The sequence below is a fragment of the Cetorhinus maximus genome, chromosome 21 (genome assembly GCF_964194155.1).
Source record: "Cetorhinus maximus chromosome 21, sCetMax3.hap1.1, whole genome shotgun sequence".
Lineage (NCBI taxonomy): Eukaryota > Metazoa > Chordata > Chondrichthyes > Lamniformes > Cetorhinidae > Cetorhinus > Cetorhinus maximus.
The window spans coordinates 62,784,401-62,807,943 of NC_135899.1; the positions used below are offsets into that span (position 1 = coordinate 62,784,401).

The window sequence follows — 23,543 nt, forward strand, 5'->3', positions numbered from 1 at the left end:
CTCTTTAATCATCCTCTGTTTTGCTGTCTTTGCACATAGTGCATGGCTTTTTCTTTAGCTTCTTACAGGGAGAAATGCAACTAGAGGCCATTAATATAAGATAGATACTGGGGAGGTGATGGCGTAGTGGTATTGTCGCTGGACTAGTAATTCAGACACCCAGGGTAATGCTCTGGGGAGATGGTGGAATTTGAATTCAATATAAAACTGGAATTAAAAGTCTAATGATGACCATGAAACCATTGTCCAATGTTGTAAAAACCCATCTGGTTCACTAATGTCCTTTAGGGAAGGAAATCTGCCGTCCTTAACTGGCCTGGCCTACATGTGATTCCAGACCCACAGCAATGTGGTTGACTCTTAAACACCCTCTGAAATGGCCCAGCAAACCACGCAGTTATATCAAACTGCTACAAAGTCTCAGAAAAGGAGTGAAACTAGACGGACCACCCGGCATCAGCCTAGGCACCGGAAATGACAACGGCAATCTCAGCTCTGTTGACCCTGCAAAGTCCTCCTTACCCACACTCTGGGGGCTAGTGCTGAAATTGGGGAAGCTGTCCCACAGACCAGTCAAGCAACAGCCTGACATAGTCATCCTCACGGAATCATATCTTACAGATAATGTCCCAGACACCACCATCACCATCCCTGGGTATGTCCTGTCCCACCAGCAGGACAGACCCAGCAGAGGTGGTGGCACAGTGGTATACAGTCAGGAGGGAGTTGGCCTGGGAGCACTCAACATCAACTCCGGACCCCATGAAGTCGCATGGCATCAGGGCAAGGAAACCTGCTGATTATCACCTATCGCCCTCCCTCAGCTGAGAATCAGTGCTCCTCCATGTTGAACAACACTTGGAGGGAGCACTGAGGGTGGCAAGGGCGCAGAATGTACCCTTGGTGTGGGACGTCAATGTTCATCACCAAGAGTGGCTCGCCAGCACCACTACTGACCGAGCTGGTCAAGGCCTAAAGGACATAACGGCTAGACTGGGTCTGCAGCAGGTAGTGAGGGAACCAACAAGAGGGAAAACATACTTGACCTCATCCTTACCAACCTGCCTGCCGCAGATGCATCTGCCTGTGACAGTATCGGGAGGAGTGACCACTGCACAGTCATTGTGGAGATGAAGGCTATGACAATATTCCAGCAATAGTACTGAAGACTTGTGCTCTAGAACTTGCTGTGCCCCGAGCCAAGCTGTTCCAGTACAGCTACAACACTGGCATCTACCTAGCTATGTGAAAAATTACCCAGGTATGCCCTGTACACAAAAAGCAGGACAAATCCAACCCGACCAGTTACCGCCCCATCAGTCTACTCTCGACCATCAGAAAAGTAATGGAACGGATCATCAACAATGCTATCAAGCGGCACTTGCTCAGCAATAACCTGCTCACTGATGCCCAGTTTGGGTTCTGCCAGGGCCACTCAGTTCCTGACATCATTACAGCCTTGGTTCAAACATGGACAAAAGAGCTGAACTTCTGAGGTGAGGTGATATTGATTGCCCTTGATATCAAGGCTGCATTTGACCAAGTGTGGCATCAAGGAGCCCTAACAAAACTGGAGTCAGTGGGAATCAGGGGGATAACTCTCCACTGGTTGGAGTCATACCTAGCACAAAGGAAGATGGTTGTGGTTGTTGGAGGTCAGTCATCTCAGCTCCAGGGCATCACTGCAGGAGTTCCTCAGGGTAGTGTCCTCGGCCCAACCGTCTTCAGCTGATTCATCAGTGACCTTCTTTCCACCATAAGGTCAGAACTGGGGATGTTCAGTGATGATTGCACAATGTTCAGCACCATTTGCGACTCATCAGATACTGAAGCAGAGATAAAAACAAAAAGCTAAAAGCTAAAAACTGAAGCAGTCCATGTCCAATTGCAGCAAAGCCTGGACAATAACCAGGCTTGGGCTGACAAGTGGCAGGTAACATTCATGCCACACAAGTGCCAGGCAATGACCATCTCCAACAAGAGAGAATCTACCCATCGCATCTTGACGTTCAATGGGATTACCATCACTGAATCTTCCACTATCAACATTCTGGGGGTTACCATTGACTAGAAACTGAGCTGGCCTAGCCATATAAATAATGTGGCTACATGAGCAGGTCAGAGGCTAGGAATTCTGCCTGAGGTGAGTAACTCACCTCCTGACTCCCCAGAGTTTGTCCACCATCTACAAGGCACAAGTCAGGAGTGTGATGGAATACTCCCCACTTGCCTGGATCAGTGCAGCTCCCACAACACTCAAGAAGCTTGACCCAATCTGGGACAAAGCAGCCCACTTGATTGGCACCACATCAACAAACATTCATTCCCTCCACCACCAATGCACAGTAACAGCAGTGTGTACCACCCACAAGATGCACTGTAGGAATTCACCAAGTCTCCTGAGACAGCACCTTAAAAACCCACGACTACTACCATCCAGAAAGAGGGCAGCAGATAGATGGGAACATCACATCTGGAAGTTCCTCTCCAAGCCACTCACCATCCTGACTTGGAAATATATCGCCGTTCCTTCACAGTTTTTGGGTCAAAATCCTGGAACTCACTCCCTAATGCACTGTGGGTGTACCTACACCACATGGACTGCAACGGTTCAAGAAGGCAGCTCACCACCACCTTCTCATGGGCAACTAGGGACGGGCAATAAATGCTGGCCCAGCCAGCAAAGCTCACATCCCATGAATGAATTTTTAAAAAATCAAATAGTGAATTCAAAAGAAACTTATTTACCTAGAGAGTGGTGAGAATATGGCACTGGCTATCACAGAGAATAGTTGAGGCTTATAGTATATGTGCATTTAAGGGGAGGCTAGGTAAGCATATGAGGAAGAAGGGAATAGCGGGTTATGTTGATAGAATTAAATCAAATGTGCTAGCTTCTCTTTTAAATATTTCAGAAAAGGCTGAACTCAGTGCATTAGTCTTTTTTACTTGCTCTTTCACTCTAGGTAAGAATAGACAGAATTAAAATTATAGTTCTCCAGAGAAGACTATACAATGGTATCCACTGAATTCAACACAGACATCTTTCTGGAATTTACTGGCTATTACACAATTCACTGGGAATAGAAAGCTTCTACACTGAAACCTGTCTTTGGGTAGATAGACAACGATTCTGAGTTTCCAGACCTTTAGCCCTGTTTTTTGACTTCTAGATATAAAGGAAACCACAGAATAGTTTGAGATCATGGTTAGAGATGCCACTCTAGGATACTAGGATAGGGATGGGTTAGTCACCTCTAAATTATCTCTGGAACCCACACTCTTTAGGAAACATTTCCTCAAAATGCCTGTTGGAAATGTTTGCAGGTGTACATGGAGTAAAAGTAGAACTAGCCTTTGCTGTAACACCCTCCACAGTAGAATAGCCATCAACACTTTCCTTCCAGATACATTGATGGAGGTTGGTCAGTTGGCCCAAGTCCCAGAGAACTAACGTGCGCAAGAGACCTCAACACGTGTCAAAGCCTCCAAGCGATGAGGGGAGAAAATCGGAAAAAATCAAACAAAAAACAAATCTGAATGTACAATGTTGCTGAAAATGGAATGCTGCTGCTGCTGGAAAACACAAACATTAAATAACGCAGTGATAGTTTTGTTTTGAATGCCTTTAGCCAACAGCAAAGCATGTAACTCCTTTAACTGTTTACCCAAATAAATCACTTTTAAAACTCATCATTCATTTACTGTCAATCTAGATGCTGGCCTTGTATAATCCTAAAACTGTCCACTAAACCAATTTTAGCGTTTGCAGAGCATACATGCTATGCCTGTGTATAAAATGTGGAGAAAACAGAGGAGAACAAGCATATTTGTCCACATTTAAGTAGTTTATCCCCAACTTTTGAAGCGCTCCCAAAGATAAGGCTGACAGTCCATGTACTGAGTGAGCTGTCATTCGCTGAAACAAATAAATCTTCAGTGCCGTTGTTGCAAATGAGACGTGTCAGTTAATCATAGGAGTGCAATTAGAGACAACAGCCTTTCAGTTTCTCCCTCCCCCACACTGACTGCCTGCAGCCTGTCTTAGCATTCGATTGATTGAATATTTTGTTCATTGCGAAGATTTGGCATTGTATGGTCTCAAAAAGTAAATAGCTTTCACCTGCTTGTTTCCTTCCTTCGTAAGTGAAAGTAATTTATTATCTTTAAACCGAAGCGGTAACATGTACCTTTAAGAAGAGTACACATGATTAATTATTTTATCCAATTCTATTTTATAACATTGAATTTTATTAAGGACTATCCCTGTTGTAACATTACCATATCATTGATTTTGAAGATCTTTATGTTGAATTTTATTCCATGTTCTTTTCGGATGTTCTCTAACGTGTAACCTTCTGGAAAATGTATGAATCACTGGAAAATGTATGAATCACTTTCGGAATTATCTGGTATTCAAATATGTAGAAAGCAAATCCCTTCTTTTAAATCCTCTCAGGGATATTCTGCTGCTAACCTGTACTCAAGTGAAATAAAATTGTTCCCAAAGATTATTATACTTCCGGGTTGACTTTGGTGGCAGAGGGTCAAGTACGAGCAAAAAGCTTATAAATTGATGTCCCCAAAATATGGCACTCTACAGACGATCCTGGGCATATGACTCCTTTAATAATCCAGGTCAGCAGCACTGTAATATTTAAATTAGAAAGTTAGGATCTAATAATGGGCTGTAATGTTGATCTGGCACTCCCCTTTTTCAGATGCTTCGAATATAATCCCTCTTTGTATTTCAAGTATTTCTCTTTTTATTTATTATTGAAAATAAGCCTGTAAACCATTTCTTGCAATCGTTCCTTAGCTACTAATAGAAAATATTCAATGTAATAAAATTGCCCTACTGCTTAACTAATGAGAAATATGTATCCTCTATCCATTAATATACATGTTGTTAAACCTGGACTTACTGCCACTAAACAACCATGGACTAAGACCAATCACAAACATGATTTACATGTGACAAGAGCATTGGCATCAAAGCAACCAGCCACATGAGGACCTTTGTGACATGACTCATGCTTTCATCTTTTTTAAGCTATTGGTCTGTCACATGGCTTGATTTAGAAATAATGCAGAAACCCCATAGGAATATTACCAAATAATGAGCAATGTCATTCCACTGGAGTGATGAGATACACTGATGGAACTACTTTTTCTTCTTGGGTTTAAAAGGCAAGGATGGGTATAAATTTATTGAAAAGTAAGATTTTATTAAAATTACAGAAATAGAAGTTAAACTAGGACTAACATTTCAAATGCACTCTTTCTTGTGGAGTTGCACACTAACTTAACACAAAGAGGTACGATTAATCATTCACAAAAAGTGAGAATATATTAAAACTTGCCACAAAATGATCTTGGGCACATAACTCACTAGCTATTTTATTTGTGAATAAATTGTCTCTATTTTCTCAATCTGATGCCAGGTCTCCTTCAGCACCACTCCAAACAGGATCAGATTAGCAGAAATGATTCTTTTATTAAGACAAAATAAAAGCAAAATACTGCGGATGCTGGAAACCTGATATAAAAACAGAAAATGCTGGAAAAACTCAGCAGGTCTAGCAGCATCTGTGGAGCGAGAAACAGAGTTAATGTTTCGAGCCCGTATGACTCTTCTTCAGAGCTCTGAAGAAGGGTCATACGGACTCGAAACATTAACAGTTTCTCTCTCCACCGATGTTACCAGACCAGCTGGGTTTTTCCAGCATTTCCTGTTTTTATTTATTTTATTGAGACCTTTGGCAATGACTTCACATTAGTTAGTGAATGCAAATCCCGGAAGCCAAGCGATAGCCTCCTCATTTGCAGAGTTTAAGGTGATTAATCCGCTACTTAGTGTGTACAGGGGACACTCTTTGGTAATGTGCAGCATTGTTTGTGTCTTGCCACAAGAACATAAGGGGTTCTATGACTTCATAGAACCATAGGAACATGAGTAATTAGGCCTATACCTTAATTCCATTTATCTACCTTCAATCCATATACTTTGATACCCCTATCTAGTAAATATGTCAATCTCAGTTTTGAAATGATGCAGCAACCACAGTTTTGGGGGAAAGAATGTTAGATTTCCACTACGTTTTGTGTGGAAAACTGCTTCCTGATTTTACTCTTGAATAGCGTATCTCTAATTTTAAGATCATACCCCCTTGCCTGGATTCCCTCACCATTGGAAATAGCTTCTCTGTATTATCCTGGCTCATCCTTTAATAACTCTGAATAGCTCAATTAGATCTCTCTTCAACTGTTAAACACAAGGGAATACAAGCCAAGATTATACAACCTGGTCTCATAATTTTAACCATTTAAGCCCTGGCATTATTCTGGTGAATACACCTCTCGAAGGTCAATATATTGTTCCTGAAATGTAGGGCCCTAAAGCTGAATGCAGTACATCAGATGAGACCTGACCCGATCAGTAAAACTGAAGTATCACTTTGTCCTCGGCCTCCTTGACTTAAACACCAACGTTTCATTATTCTGTTTGTTCACACTTGTACCTGTGCACCAGCATTGAGTGATTTGTGTACTTTAGCACTTAAATCTCTCTGCTCTTCCACAGTCCTGGTGCTCTAGCAATTAAGAAAATTTTGTCCTTCTTAGATCCAAAGTGAATGGCTTCACACTTCCCACATTGAGGGTGGAATTTTATGGCCACATCGTGGCGGGTTCAGGGATGTAAAATACAGCGAGCCCGTTCAAAACTCCACTGGCTTCAACAGGAATGGATGATCCAACCAGCGGGAGGGGCCATAAAATTCCACCCTGAATTTCACCTGCTGCAGTTTTGCCCACTCACTTAATCTGCCTCTATTCCTTTGTAACTCCCTTCTCCCATCTACACAGCCCACTGCCCCTCCTAATTTAGTGTGATCTGAAAACTTGGATATACAACTGGATATTCCTTCATCCAAGTCATTGATGTATATGGTGAAAAGCTGAGGCCCCAGTACTAATCTTTGGGAATAACCAATTGAAACATCCCGCCAATCAGGCAGTACTTTCCTTTACTGCCACTCTCAGTCTCTTACCTTCTAATCAATTGTCAACCCCTCAATTTAATTTAAGCCTTATAAAGTCTTGAACTTTAGAATTGCCAATATCTGCACAAAATAATTTAACCAACTTCAATCTTGAATACAGAAAGGTCCTAAAGAGCAGCTCCAGTCAATTTCTACTTGCCTTGTGGTTGGTTGTCATCTCCCTTCACTTCAACATTACCATGGGCATCTCTTATAAAGGACAACACTCTAAATCACTTAACTTCAAGATGGTCTCCATCTTGATGGGACCTGCTTATATTTAACAAATTTTTTGTTATCGTTAAAGAAAATGTAAGAGTCGTATTTGGAATTATCTTACTATGGTATTCAAATATGCAAAAAACAAATCCCTCCTTATGAAATCCTTTCAGGAATGTAAGTAGTGCTTGTACTGAAGAACATAGTTTTAAATTTTCTTTGAGAAGGAAGAGCTTGCGCATATACACCTTATAACTTCCTCAGGAAGTTCCAAAATGATTCACAATTAATTAACACATTTCAAAGTTCAGCTACTGCTGTATGTCATGGGTCAGGTCAAAGATGGGTTTGGAAGCTTCCTGCTGATTATCACTCACTGCCTTCACCGAGCCAATGAATTAGCACTTCTCCATGTTGAAACAAGAAACATTGAGTGTACTCTAGGTGGGGGATTTCAATGGCATCACCAAAAGTAGTTCAATAATACAGCTACTAGCTGAGTTCTGAAGAACATAGCTACCAGGTTGGGCTTGTGTAAATGGTGAAAGAATAAGAATTAGGATAAAAACCTACTTGACCGCATCCTCACCAATTCACCTGTTGCAGATACATCTGCCCATGACAGTACTGGCAGGAGTGACCACCTCATAGTCTTTGTGGAGACTAAGGCCTACTTGTACACCGAGGACACTCTCCACTGTGGTTAGTAGTGCTACCACTGTTCTAAATGGGATAGATTCAGAACAGATGTAGCAGCCTAAAACTGGGCATCTATGAGATGCTGTAGGCCATCAGCAACAGCAGAATTGTATTCAAACACAACCTGTAACTCTGTGGCCCAGCACATCCCTCACTCTACTATTATTGGTGACCAACCCTGATTCAATGAAGAACGTAGAAGAAAATGCCAGGAGCAGCATCAGGCGTATTTAAAAACGAACTGCCAATCCAGTGATGCTACAACATAGGAGTACGCACATCTACAGACAAAGCTAAGCAATCTCACAACCAACAGATTAGATCAAAGCTCTACAGTCCTGCCACATCCAGTTGTGAATGGTGGTGGACATCTAAGTAACTAACTGTAGGAGGGAGTTCCATGAATGTTCCCAAAAATGGCTGAACCTAACACATGAGTGCAAAAGACAAGGCTAAAGCATTTTCCAGAGGCAGATTATTTATCTCAGCCTCCCTCCATTACTCACCAATAACCTGCTCACTGATGCTCAGCTAGAGCCACTAGGCTCCAGACTTCATTACAGCCTTGGTCCAAAAATGGACAAAAAAGCTGAACTCAAGCAGTGAGGTGTGAATGACTGCCCTTTACCGAGTGTGGCATCACGGAGCCCTAGCAAAACTGAAGTCAATGGGAATCGGCAGGAAAACTCTGCATTGGTCAGGGTCATACCTACCACAAAGGAAGATGCTTGTGGTTGTTGGAGGTCAGTCATCTCAGTCCTAGGACATCGCTGTAGGAATTCCTTAGGGTAGTGTCCTAGGCCCAACTATCTTCAGCTACTTCATCAATAAGGTCAGAAGAGGGGATGCATGATGTTCAGCACCATTCACAACTCCTCAGATACAGAAGCAGTCCATGTCCAATTGCAGCAAGATGTAGACAACATTCAAGCTTGGGCTGATGAGTGACAACTAACATTCACACCACACAAATGCCAGGCAATGACCATCTCCAGCAAGAGAGAATCTAACCATCTCCCCTTGACATTCAATGGAATTGCCATCACTGAATTCCCTACTATTAACATCCTGGGTGTTATCATTGACCAGAAACAGAACTGGACCAGCCATATAAATACTGTGGCTACAAGAACAGGTCAGAGGCTGGGAATTCTGAGGTATCTGGCTTACCTTCTGACTCCCCAGAGCCTGTTCACCATCTACAAGGCACAAGTAGGAGTGTGATGGAATACTCTCCACTTGCCTGGATGAGTGCAGCTCCAACAACACTCAAGAAGCTCAACACCATCCAGGACAAAGCAGCCTGCTTGATTTGCATTTCATCCATGAACTTAAACATTCACTTCCTCTGCCACAGGAGCATTGTGGCAGCAGTGTGTACAATATACAAGACACACTGCAGAAGGTCGCCAAGGTTCCTTCAATAGCACCTTCCAAACCCACGACCTCTATCACCTAGAAGGACAAGGAACACCACCACCTGCAAGTTCCCCTCCAACACCATTTTGACTAAGAACTATATCGCTGTTCCTTCAATCCCGCTGGACCAAAATCCTGGAACTCCTTTGCTAACAGCACTGTGGGAATACCCACATCAGATGGACTGTAGCGGTTCAAGAAGGTGGCTTGCCACCACCACCTCAAGGGCAATTGGGGATGGACAATAAATGTAGGCCTTGCCAGCGACGCCCACATCCCATGAAAGAATATTTTAAAAACCCTGAAAATGACCATCATGTTGGGTTCCTGAGGTTTCTGTCAAAATTCGGCCCTATATGTCAACTGTTACCAGTATGAATCATGCTTGAAAAAGGATCAATGAAGGAGCAATACCTACCCTGTCAAGTGTTCAAGAAATTAAACAAAATGCTTATGAACAAATGCCTGCTTTAGTGCACAAGCTTTTTTCAGTTCTCAAAGGAGTTGAAAGGCACAAAAATCAAAGCTAACATCCCAGTACTGAGGGAGTGCACATTATTGGAGGTGCAGTCTTCCAGATAAGGCATTAAAACAAGACCCTGCCTGTCCTCTCAAGTGGAGATAAAAGATCCCGTGGTACTATTTTGAAGAAGAGCAGGGCATTTATTCCGGTGTCCTGGTCAATATTTATCCTTCAATCAGAATCAAAAAAACAAATTATCTGGTCATCATCAAATTGCTGTTAGTGGGAGTTTGCTGTGTTTCCTACATTACAGCAGTATCTACATGTCAGAAGTACTTCATTGGTTGTAAAGTGCTTTGGAGTGTCCTATGATTGTGGAAGATGCTACATAAATGCAAACCTTTCTTTCTTTGGTTGGGGGTGGGGTGCGGTGGAATGACACAGCAATGATTGCTTCCTTAGTAGCATCAGATGTGTCAATGTTTCCAGTGTCATTTCTCATGGGAGGTGTTACAGCAGCAATTGATTGGCCCTCTCTACAGCTGCTTCCCCTAAAAGGCACAGCATAGAATCAGTGGATCATCAGCACCTAGCTGCCTTCTTTCCTTTTTTGGTTAGTAAGTGTGAAGCATGATTCTTAAATAATTATACGAGGCTCCCAGAGGCAATAGCATGCTTACTCTGCGCTCACACAACTCTTGTAATTGTAACAGTGCAATCTCAAAAGTCCAGTAGTTTCGGTCAGTGGTGCTTCAATTATATCCTTAACTCACCAGAGCCAACTGGAAAAATAAGTCCCAGCATAATAAATCACACGACACTACATTTGAAAAGAACAAAAAAAAATTGCACTCAAATTACAGGTTATTGCCAGTACAATGAGATGTGCGCTCATGATAAATCTCTCCCACCACAATCATAAAGTAATTGATCTCGTGATGCAATCCTTTCCCTGGCGGTACTTTGGGACTCAACATAGCCAACATTTATTATTAGATAAACTGGCAACTGCGTGTTGTAGGTCAAAGCTCAACATTTATAAATAGAACGGACCCTTTGAGCACGGACAACAAAACAAAACTAGGCTCAAATACTGCAATTAGAAGTTGGGTGCGATATTGAAGAACACTTTACAACTTAACTGGATTGTTTCCCCGCTGCCCCCCACCAGCACCCCCCCCCCCTCCAATTCCCCTGTATGATCTTCCAAAATATACATGTTTTCTGTTTTCGAAGTGTATAGCAGATAGATCTGATCTGACTCAGTAATGAAGGGCTAGTTGCACTCAAACCTTTACCTTTTAGACATTGGGGCTGAAATTCAATGGGCACAGTGGTGGCCCTGTCCACCAGCCAGATAGCTGGTGGTAGTCCTGCTGTGGTCATTTCCAGGAGCCCCGATGGGATTAAATCCCAATCACGCACTCACTTACCCGCCATTGGGGTTCTCAGGCCTTTTTAAACCTGGTGACTTGCCCACATGGCGTGGGCAACCCCAGCCCCGCTGGTTAGAATGCCAGAGGCAGCAGGATAAGGCCCTTAAGTGGCCATTTAAAGGGCCTCAATTGGCCAAGGGATGGGGAGGTCAGCGTTGGCTTTCCCCACCCAACCTAAATCAGGTGATGGGTTTGTCAACTTGCCACCCTACCCTCACCAGGTTCCAGCCCACTACTCAGGTAGGGGGAAGGGGGCAGGGAGCTACGGGCATTAAATTTCATCCTGTGTATTTTGCATTTGGTTTTCAGATTTCTTAAGTTTTGTTTTTGTCTGTGTTTATTTTTTACTCACTCGTCATGTGAATCGAGTGCACTCCTTCAACTTAAATTCTGTTTCATTTAAAATTAGAAACTCATTGAATAAACTAGCACTCTGGCCCAGAATTTGCTGCCATGGCACATCTCATCCTGCAGCTTGAGAAACTGTGCTATAAATTGCTGGAAGTGCAAACTGATGATGGAAAAGTAAGCCAATGGGGCATCTGGGATATTGATGAATGACTGAACCAAACATCTATCTCCTTAATCAATGAGATTTAAGGATAGAAAAAGAAACAGTGCAAACTACAGAAAAGGCAATATGATGAATTAGGCACAGAGAGGGGGGTTTTTTAATGATTAAATCCTTTTAAAGATTTAAAATCTTTTTAAAGGGTCCTTAGATTGATAAGTGTCAGCCCTAACTTTATGTGGTGAGTTTAATTTATTTTAACAGTGCAAGTGCAACTTCTTGAAATTGATGATGAAACTGACAGCGAGCTCCTTTGTTTGTGAAGCTAGTAAAGAGATTTGATAGAGGTGTTCAAAATCATGATGGGTCTAGACAAAGTAGATAGAGAGAAACTGTTTTCATTGGTAGAAGGGCCGAGAACCTGAGGATACAGATTTAAGATGATTGGCAACAGAACCAAAGGTGATATGAGGAAAAACATTTTTATTCTTTTTAAAAAGCAGCAATGGTTATTATCTGGAATGCACCGCCTGAAAGGGTAGTTTAGGCATATTCAACTGCAGCTTCCAAATGGAATTAGATAAGTACTTGAAGGGAAAACAAAATTGGGGTAAGGTTGGGGGAGTGGGACTAACTGGGTTGCTCTTGCATGGGCTGGACAGGCCAAATAGCCTCCTGCTGCACTGTAATTATTCTAGAATGCTATAATGGCAGAATGACACAAATTGTTCAGCCATTTGCAGCAGTTTGCAACTCATGGCATATCTCTTCCCCGCCACAAATTGCTGGATTATTTACATGCTAATAACAATGTACCCATTAAAGCTGCCAATATATTGTCAGCAAATTCTGTATTCAGTTAAATTCTCCCTATGCTTCCATTATAGCGCTTGATACTTGTTAATTCATGACACTTTTTACCTGTGGCATAATGTTAACCCACCTCTATACACACTATCCAATTATGGCTTTCTTGCTGTACAGCATGAGATGTAAGGAAGGGGTTGGCACTCAGATTGGGACATGCTTTGGAGTTAATGGATGGGGAAAGCTCATCTCAGAGTAACAAAGAGAAGCACTGGGTGGGGAACTAGGCAACAGGCCTAAAATAGGTGCCCTATGGAGAATTGCACCACCTGCCCTAGAGATGAAGCTGGGCAGAGCCAGAGGCATTATGGCAGGTGTGGTGGAAACAGAATGGTGGGAAAGTGGTACAGGAAGTAAATAACAATAACAGGAAGTAGAAAAAAAACTTTTAAAACAGACTCAAAGGCAATAAAATAAAAATCACAATTTTGCTTTATTAAAAAGTGAATGACAGAAGCACAGAAATTGGGGGAAAAACATACAGGGCCACACTGTTTTAAACAAAGATTACTGTTTACCATAAATAATATTCTTCTTTGACAAATTTAAGTCTAATCTTAAATGTCTCCATCCACTAACAAGAGACCCATACTTCCATCAAGGGTTCCTATTTTCATGCCCCTAAGAGAGGAAGTTAACTTCCATACTTGTTTTATAAGCTATAATGCAAAACCCACAAAATGTTATGAAATATGCCAGTTTCGCAAAGTTAAATATTTCAGATGCAAAATTATGCAAATTTGCCAAACACCCAGTTCTCTTCACAGTCTTTTGCGTTAGATAAAGACTCTGGGCAGTATAGGACATGGTCCTTGAATTAATGAGAGGAAGAAAAAGAATCTAAACTAACAAAGTGTCTCCAATGATAACTATCATTACAGATATGAAACAACGGTCTGGAAGGAACTACATTTTAGAGGAGCCCTTGTCGCTTTAAATCTTCGTAGGTCTTCTTGTTAACTACGTTTCCACTTGAATCTTCATATTCTTCCTGAAATTTAAGATTACCAGTCAACGGTTAAAATATCTTGCAGAAAGCATTCTGTTTTTTTTGCTTTTCATTATGTTTACCAAGGCTGCATGTTAAATTTCACCTATTGCAGAAACAAATGAATTTATAAAATACATTAAAGCAACTGCGCATTAATTAACTAGTATAAGATTTTACGGCACAAAAGAATCAGAATCGCTACAATAATCACACACACGGGGCTTCAGTTTGACTTGGTAGTACTAACCCAAGTGAAAAGCTCCACTCCACCACTGGCACTTTCTTGGTACCACACCTTTAGAGGGGTCATTGTTTGGATGAGACGTTAAACCAAGGCCACATATGCCTGTTCAGATTGACACAAAAAATCCTACTGCTCTATTCGAAGAACAGCAAGATAAGTTCCCATGGTGTCCTTGCAAACATTTATCTCTCAAACAAAATCACAAACAGATTAACCATCTATCCAGCTCATTGCTCTTTATAGCCATTTGCAAATTACCTGCTGTGCTCGTCAACAAAACCACTGCAACAATACTTCAAAAGTGACAGCTTGGTTGTGTAGCACTTTGGGACATCCAAAGGGACCATGCTAAATGCACATTTTTTTAATATTGTGAAATAAAAATAGTTTATGTATAAATTGGTGACATGTTCACAAAAAGGATCTGGAGTATTGTATAAATGCTACAAAAACACCAGACTAACAGAGTGGGCAATATGCTTGCCCTGTTACCCAAGGCTACCCAATTTCCCAAAGCCCAAGTAAATGCTTTATGACAGTGGCATAAGTCAGTCCAGCGTTTAGAGTTGGGCAAAATGAAGGGAGCTACATATGGGCACTTTTTCTATCAGTTTTCCAAGAATGAGCAGGCTGATTGCCAAATCAACTAGAATTTTTTGTAAAATTTACAGAATTTCTAGCTATTTCTAGCTAGCAAGAATTGGCTAGGGGATCACTCAATCACCAAAGAAACACTGGAGTATATTAAATCAGCAAATCTAAATAAAATGCAAATCAATTGGCTCACAAAACTAAGATCAACTTAAGAGTTTTGAATGGCTCAGGCCTTTCAAAGGAGAAAGTTCCAAATCATAAATACTGTGCCAAAATAGAACACGAGTGAGCTTCACAGTTGGAAATGCCTCTGTAGCAGATGCTACAAACATATATGGCAAACCTGATTGAAAAACAAGGTGGCAAACTAAATAAGCAGAAAGAGCTGCATTTACTGCAGCTGCATTCATGACCAAACAGGCTTTGAGGGCGCTACACTTCTTTAGGGTGAGCGGGTTTGTAAGTTGATGAATTCTCAGACTGGTTACCACATTACCAGGGAATGACAACAGTTCCTACAGATTCCCAATTAGTAAAGCTGGCTGGAATAGGCTGACACTGATTGCAGTGAGAGCAGCCAACTATTAGCAATTAGAAGTCTCCAAACCAAGACAAGCATTGTGTGTTGCATGATACTGTAACTATTCAGAATGTTATTGAGGAAATATTGAGAGATGGGAAAGAGTTGTATCATTATATAAAAGTAACTGGCGTATCTATCATGAGCTAGTTATTAAATTTCAGGCACGCTGTTTCACTGAAACACAAATATAGCTAAATTGTGCCTGAATCCTTAAGCAGAACATTCAAGCATTGCATAAAAGCAAAATACTGCATATTCTGGATATCTGAAACAAACACACAAAATACTGGAAAAACTCAGCAGGTCTAACAGCATCTGTGGAGAAAAAAAACGTCTCGAGTCTGTATGATTCATCTTCAGAGCTAAAGAGACCTTCTCTTTAGCTCTGAAGAAGACACCTACGGACTCGAAACTGTAACACTTTTTTTCCTCTTCTCAGATGCTGTTAGACCTGCCGAGTTTTTCCAGTATTTTCTGTTTTTGATTCAAGCGTTGCAACCGAGTTGCCTAAATAATTTATTTAACCAGCTCACACTCCAGCTTTCCTTTTCATTTTAGAGCTGTTTAACTCACCTTTTGTCTTTTCAATACCCTTTAGATGTCTGATTGACAGGATATTTGTGCTTTAAAATTTGTTTATTGGGTATTAAACCCATTAAATATTTCATTGTGGTTAGTTTGTCTGTACAAATGCTCTCCACTTGTTCTCCACTCACTGATTTTGCTGTGCACTATCAAAGTCCCTCCGGGAATAAGTACTGATCCAAAACGTTAATAGGTCTTTTCAAATGCTGACTAACTACACCATGGCTAGGATTTTTCAGTCGGCATGCGGGGGGGGGTGGGCCCGAAACATCGGCATATAAAATGACGCGCAATGGCGTTGGGCGTGTGTGATGTTTTGCTCGGCGAGCGTGCGCCGGAGTCGGCTGAGTGCCCGCCGATAACCGATAATTGATAGGCCTATTAAGGCCATTAACGAAGTAATTAATGTCAAACTTACACTGCCTGTGCAAACTTATGGTTGGCGGGTAGGCGAAAAGGCCTTTACGTTTTTTAGGAAACCTCATCCACTAGCGGGATGAGGTTTCCTAAAGCATTTACGAATTAAATTTAAAAAATTTCTGAGAAATAAATACATGTCCCATCTCATGTGACACGGTCATTAAATTTTTATTCCATTTATTTTTCTTTCTAGAGCGCTTCAATCTCCCTGAGGCAGCTCTGTGTTTCAGGGAGACGCTTTCGCGCACAAGTGTGAAAGAGCGCTGGACCTGACTCTCCCTCCTCTCCCCACCCGCACAGGTAGTGCTACTGCTCACATATTAATCTGGGCGGGTCTTAATTGACCCACCCGTGTAAAATGGCAGTGTGGAGCCAATCGCGGGAAGCGGTTGGCTCTGCGACTGCCCCCGCCCGCTCCTGCCCGACACGGGAAAAATTCAGGTCCATGTATTTATATTATTTTCCATTTTGAGTTCTCTTTGAAGGGCTATGTGACTCCACACTGGCCCATCCTCAAACATTTCCATAGCAGACTAGTAGAATCTGTTAAGTAATGTGCCTCATTCACAGTTCAAGCAGCTCATTTACAGTAATTACCTCAGTGTCTGGCTGCCATCTCTCTGCTGCCTTTGAATGCTTCAGTTTTGCCCACACTGATTAGAAAAACAAAGTTATTATTATTCTTGGTCCAAATGAAACAGTAGCATGAATTCTTTATGTCAGACCAGTCCCAGAAAATAGCAATTGTCTCTGAAGCCAAAGCTTGTTCAAAAAATGCAATTTCTTTATGCATTGAGAAAATAGATTTACAAACAGAATTGAAACAGATAACACAATGGATTCTAATTAACCTCTTGTAGGCATGTAAAAAATAAGCAATGCTAACATTTCTACAGTGAATTATATAACTCAAACCAAGCACCAACAGGAGAATTTTTTTTTAATACATTTTACAGGATGTGGGTGTCACTGGCTAGGCCACAATTTATTGCCCATCCCTAACTGCTCTCGAGAAGGTGGTGTTGAGCTGCCTTCTTGAACCTCTGCAGTCCCTGTGGTGTAGGGACACTCACAGTGCTATTAAGGAGGGAGTTCCAGGATTTTGACCCAGTAACAGTGAAAGAACTGTTGTATTTATGTATTTTCACAGAGGAACTCATTCTTTCTATGTCCTGCCACTGTCTGGATGGCAGAAAGAATGAAAGCAAGAGAAAACGGAGAAGCAGTATTTTAGAACCAGAGATCAAAACAGATGGCACAGTTGAGAACATAACCAAACATGAACATTGTCAGTTTTCTTAGGTCCGTTTGCCATTCTGAGTTTACTTTAGTTCAGATTGAAATATCAAATTGAAAGTGAGGAGACGTGGAGTAAGAAGGTATAGCAGTTTTTTTAAAAAAAAAGCAATGTAATGGCCTTTTACAAATCAACCAGCAGGCCAGGCCAGTGATTTGCCGTGATCATGAATCCATGTAATAGAAATGGAACTTGGTTTATTCAGTTACCATAGAACAGGTGTCTAGCTGCTAGAGATGGCTTTGTACACAAACAATATACAAGTACAGCAGTCTAGAGATGGAATCACAGCCAGAATTTTGCCACTTAATGTGGGCCCCCATTGCTAATTACAATACCTCAATTGCTAAGACCAGTTAAAATCAGCAGAGGGTTTGGATTGAATCTGGAACTTTCCTCGTTTGAGAAGCTTAGCACCCACATTACACAATGTCACGCCCAGCAGGTAATGCCAGGCACAAGTGAAATGAATGTTTAAAAGGAAGTGCAGTGAAGAGGAAAATCTTATCACTGTGCAGCAGTATTTCAAGCAGGGTTTATTTCAGCGAAATGCAGAGTTCCACTTGGACAAATTTAACAGGAGCCATTTCAGAGTGTTGTTACTGCAATTCAGTGATTTCTGAGATTTGGTGTCAAATGGAAAGGGCCATGAGCTCTTATCTGACACAATGATAAGCTGCATGCAAGAAAACTTATAAAAACGTACGTCAAAAAGACATTTGGAAAGATGGACCACAACAAGTGAAATGAATTTTGAAGAGATGGCTACGTTCTTCAATTATTTCCCCAAAATATATAATTCACCCGTTGCAAATCCCTCCACATTCTCAAATGTCAATTTTCAGGAGCTTAGGATTTAAGGAAACAAAGAAGAATGTTCCAACTGCCATTAGATATCTAGAGCACATTTCTGAAATACTATATTGCTTCTTAATTTCTCAAAGAATTTTTTTTTTAAAAAGATGCTGCTTGTCCCATTTTTCCTTTTGGGGTGGTTGAAAAGTAGAAAATTCAAAATGATAGCTGTGAAGAAAAAACCTTCCAGTTACCCATTAGTTTAAACAAATACAAGTATCTTTTCAACAATCTGCAATTTTTATCAAGGGTCAACTGTTCCATTTCTTTTTGAAACTTGCTCTATAAATGGAGATAGTTTGGAATATTCTAAAATCAACTCTCCACAGAAATGAATAGATGTACTATACACTTTTTATACCAAAAGAATAAGCAACATGAAACATTAACCTGTCTTATCTTTCCAGATACAGACGGATCTGCTGCATATTTCCAGCATTCCCTCAATTTTTAAAATAGTCCCCCTTGTGCACAGCAGCTGTATTCATGCTAAAATGACCTGCTCATTATGCATGATGGATGATACAACTGTAATAGGCTGTAGGAATGAATAACTCTCCGTAATTGTAAACACTTTGCCCCGAAGTCAACAGACTTTTAATTTGCAATGTACTGAACTGCACAAAATCACCAACACCCTCAATACATGTGAAGTATAAAATACTTAGTGATCGAAGCCTATGGCGATGATAAAGGGTCAGTACCATTTGTCTGTTATAGGTGGCTGTCTGGGATAAATGCGGGCAGGGAAAGTGGTGGAGAATGATTAAGTGATTGTTCTAGGAAATGCTTTGGGTTAGTGGAGATTTACCATGAGCTTTTATTTAGTTTTGACCTGAGTTTAACAGTAAAATACTTACAGGATACTGCATCCTCAATTTGAGTGACATTTGCAAAATGTGCTGTGTTAGGGATTCCAAGACACCTCATACCATGAGCATGACGCCATTCCTAGAAAAGGATACAAAAAACCGACATTCACATGAAGCAATATGGAAAACTTGAACAAACCAACAACTATCTATCCATAACAAAAATAAAAAATACCTGGAAAAACTCAGCAGGTCTGGCAGGATCTGCGGAGAGGAACACAGTTAACGTTTCGAGTCCGTATGACTCTTCAACAGAACTAAGTGAAAATAGAAGAGAGGTGAAATATAAGCTTATATTTCACCTCTCTTCTATTTTCACTTAGTTCTGTTGAAGAGTCATACGGACTCGAAACGTTAACTGTGTTCCGCTCCGCAGATGCTGCCAGACCTGCTGAGTTTTTCCAGGTATTTTTATTTTTGTTTTGGATTTCCAGCGTTCGCTGTTTTTTGCTTTTAACTATCTATCCATGTCATGCCATTTACTGAGCAGCTGGTTTACAAGAGCAGAGGAATTTATTCAATCATACACTATTTAACAGCTTGGTCAGATTATTCTACTCTTATCTCCTCTCTTCCCAAATCTGTTCTAACTAATCTTGTAGGTTCCTCAATTGAACACTGAGTTACTAATCACTAGCCTGGATTGTATATACTGAAATAAAGCATGATGGCATCAAACTCGCTGGACAGAGCAGAATATCTTTAGAATAGCATGCTCATTTAATGGCCCAGGTAAGAACTGGAAAACCCTGGCCCAGACTTAAATGGCAGGTTCTTCTGGAACTCAACTCCATGGCCTTTTCTTTAAAAAAAGTGTTCAATAAAGTAAGCAGCCTCCAATGGTGTGTATATAAAACAGGTTAAACCAGCTTAATATCACCATCACTGACATTTTAAATCAGCAGAAAATGTTACATATCAAAAATCAGACTGTGTTAAAGGACTAGGTGATACAGCATTCCCATGTCCTCGTGATCACCGTAGCCAGGGTTTCCTGATCTCAGCTTTGTTGCTCCGTGTAACTGCAAAGCCGGGAGCAGGCACCTTTCCACATGGCTACTTTCGCCCCATCTTCTAACAGAAGATGCCAGCAACTATATTAATTGTAACTTCCATATGACTGAGTTACCAATCTTAGCTGTGTTGCTACAGGAAGTGCTAAGCTGAAGTTAGTCACTTCCGCAGAGGTAATCAACTTCAGAGCACATGAAGAGAGCCTAGAAGCAATTAATTTTTCTCCCTAGCCACTCAGCCCTAAATACCTGGTCTGGGGAGACACTAAGGGAAATTGGAATTCAGATGGAGTGCCACTCTCAGAATAAAATCACTACCACCTCAGTTGCAATTCCCCACCAAGACCATTTGAGAAGGACCAAGCAGAGAAGCTAGGAAGCTTCGCAAAGGGAAGGGAGAGGAAGTCTGAATGGGAGTCACCCAAGTAACTTATGTACATCACCTAGAAGCCAATTATAAAACAGGCTAATTAAATAACCCTGACACACAGTCCCTTGTCCAGGAATTAGTGCATGGTACAGCATAGGGGAATATCTAACCAGCATAAATAAATTCCATTCAGAACTGTGTTTTTTTAAATGAAAAAGCTTACACACAAAGTTCAAGTCATTATTCTTACAGCAAAGTGGCGCTGGAATGCTTTGGGTCCTCTGTAAGTATAATTTCCACAGATTTCACAGTTATAATTGATGTTCAAACCATGTAGCTTGTACAACCAATATGGAATGGGCTGAAATGGAAAATGTAGAGACACAAAAATTGAAACGATAAAATTACGATCCAAAAACATCACACTGAGAATTACAAAATAATTAGCTCTGCCATCTACTGATAGTCAATAGCATTGCTGGTTACTGAATAATACACTAGGGAAATAATTGCTAAAGCACACAGAAATATCACCAATACATCATACTGAATATTTAAAACCACTCAAAGAAAAATAACACAACCTGGACCAAAAATAAACTACCACAGAACTCAGGCAGTCACCACTTGGGCCTAGCTTAAACATGAGTTATGCAACTAGTTTTTGGTCTTTTATTCTATTAAATACGTCACAGTATCATGACTGAACTTGAAGGCATTTAAACTATTGAAGAGATTTGCATGTGACTTTTAGGGAAGTCTAGCACCAGGATTTTCCCCTCGGCGATTTGGGGGCGGGGCCCGCTCACCGAGGGGAAAATGACGCGGGATGACTTCGGGAGGAACCCCCGATGTCATACCGGTCCATTTAAATCTTCAGGAAGGCGGGCGGACAGCGAAATCAGCTGTCTGCCTGCCGACCTGTCAATGGCCAATTGAGACCATTGACAGGCTAATTAACCTTGTTAAAGTCCCTGCCCGTCCAAGCTTAAGGCTGGCGGGCAGGCCAGGAGCCCCAGCGGGCTGCAGATTATTCATGAAACTTCATCCACTGACGGGATGAAGTTTCATGTCCATTTTTAAAAAATTTAATAAACTTTATATGTTTCTTATTAACATGTCCCATCTCGTGTGACACTGTCACATGAGGGGGACATGTGAATAATTTTAATATTTCTCTATTTTTTGACTTTTCTTACCTGTCAGTAAACTCCCTGAGACAGCACATTGCCTCAGGGAGCAGTTTGACAGTTGGGGATTCCCTCCAACCCCGCACAGGAAGTGCGCCGAGCCGGTGGGGCCCGCTCGCCCATCAAGGGCAAAATTCTGCCCTAGGACTCAAGTGTCGGGCATCCTGGTTAGGAGTTGATCAGCACTGAGGAACCCAATACCCAGCCTTTACTATTTGTTTTTTTTTTGGAGCATTACTTAAATTTAGTTACTTTCCTTTTTTCTCCATTGGGAGAGAAGTAGATTCACCACCACTAAGGGGCTTACTGCACTAGGAGCACATTTAAACATCATGTTCTTCTGCAGAGTGCTCAATTTCAAGGGTGAGGAAGATTTATCACTGATCAATTGTTAGGTCTTATCATGAAGTAAAAAATTATGATTCCTCATTTTTGCCCAGCAATTTACCCCCTCTCTCCTTGGAGTAATACCTAACCTTATGGCATATAAATTTGACTCCGTGTAATTTCTTCTTCAACTTCACAAACGTGATTCAATTTTAATTACAAAAGTGGATAAGTAGATAAAACACCATAGCAGGATATGGATAACAGTGATTACAAGAATCTCAGCAGTTAAGAATTAAAACTTAGATCCTACAATATTCTATTGAATGTTGTTATTTAATCACAAAGATTAAAGTGACTCATTAGGGAGTACAAGTGTGATCTTTGGCCATTTTCCTTTAAGCTCACCTTGCCATCCCAACCCAATGGTAGGTTCTTGGGATTGTAGATGATTTCATTCTCCTCATCTTCACTTTCACTCTCACTGACGTGCTCCTCCTCCTCCTCCTCTCGTTCCTCGCCAGTCCGAGCTTGTTTGCGTTGTACATTTTCTCTAGTGAGCTGTCTCTGCTCCTGTAGGGTGGAAAAAAATATAATTGAACACTCAAAAGGCCACAGGTACATCACTGCATCAACATAAATACAAAAACAGGATATAACTCAGTGAATTTTGAGAATCAGGAATTATTTTATGATTGTACAAATTCTACATTAATAATCAGCAGTGGATAATTAGATAAATAATTTTTACAGCTTACTAAATGTTAGAAATTGCATCAGGCAGACGTAGAATTTTTATGCAATATTTTTATGCAATGAAAACTAACTCCATGAGATATACTGCAGGGTCATAATCAATATACCTCCAGTTAATTTCAATTCGCTACAATTACTACTACATGAAAGTAACAATAAGTCTGCTCTTTCCCTGCGCCATGAAAACATTTACCCCTTCGACACTATAACATTTCAGCATCAAAATGCTGAAATATCAGTCCAGAATCATCAAGATTTTTCCAAATCTTGCACTTGAATAGACAATGTTCAAAAACAACAAATGTATTATTTTGATACGGGCAAATTTGTTTATATTTTCAATCACTGAATATTTTTTCTGTAAGGCTAATGGACTCGATTATTTTGCAAAAAATCTCAAAAATCCCTCCGAGCATGTGATAAAGAAGTCTTGCGGGGATGTCTTTGGGAACATGATATTCTCAAGACTGTATACACAGGAGACACTGAAAATGGCTGACAGCCAAGTAATAACATTTTCATAGCTGCACTGCTGGGATTTAAAATTATGCGTCGTTAACTTAGAATTTTTTTTAAAAAAAGAGAAGTTTCTTGCTCAAGTCGTTCTTTCACACCACCTAGCAGCTAGTTTCACTGAAACATGAGCAGTGGTCAAAGAACATGCTGTACCATTCTCTTGACTGGAGACAACGGACTGGTTACACCTCAACAGGACTGGGATCAGTATCCTCGTGGGGAGGTTCACTAGTGTGGTTCGGGGGGGGTTTATTTTGGCAGGGGGATGGACAA

General features: G+C 41.0%; 1 protein-coding gene across 1 annotated transcript in view; it reads right to left on the minus strand.

Annotated features, from left to right (window-relative positions):
* Nucleotides 1-13,071: 13,071 nt before the first annotated feature.
* The window catches only part of sf3a3 (splicing factor 3a, subunit 3), a 40,235-nt gene continuing 29,763 nt past the window's right edge, over nucleotides 13,072-23,543 (minus strand). Inside the window, exons 13-17 of the mRNA XM_078566995.1 lie at nucleotides 22,407-22,571; nucleotides 20,732-20,842; nucleotides 19,087-19,177; nucleotides 16,672-16,727; nucleotides 13,072-13,648 (exon numbers count right to left, since the gene is read on the minus strand). Coding sequence (XP_078423121.1) covers nucleotides 13,571-13,648; nucleotides 16,672-16,727; nucleotides 19,087-19,177; nucleotides 20,732-20,842; nucleotides 22,407-22,571 — 501 coding nt within the window. The 3' untranslated portion in view covers nucleotides 13,072-13,570. The remainder of the gene's footprint in view (nucleotides 13,649-16,671; nucleotides 16,728-19,086; nucleotides 19,178-20,731; nucleotides 20,843-22,406; nucleotides 22,572-23,543) is intronic.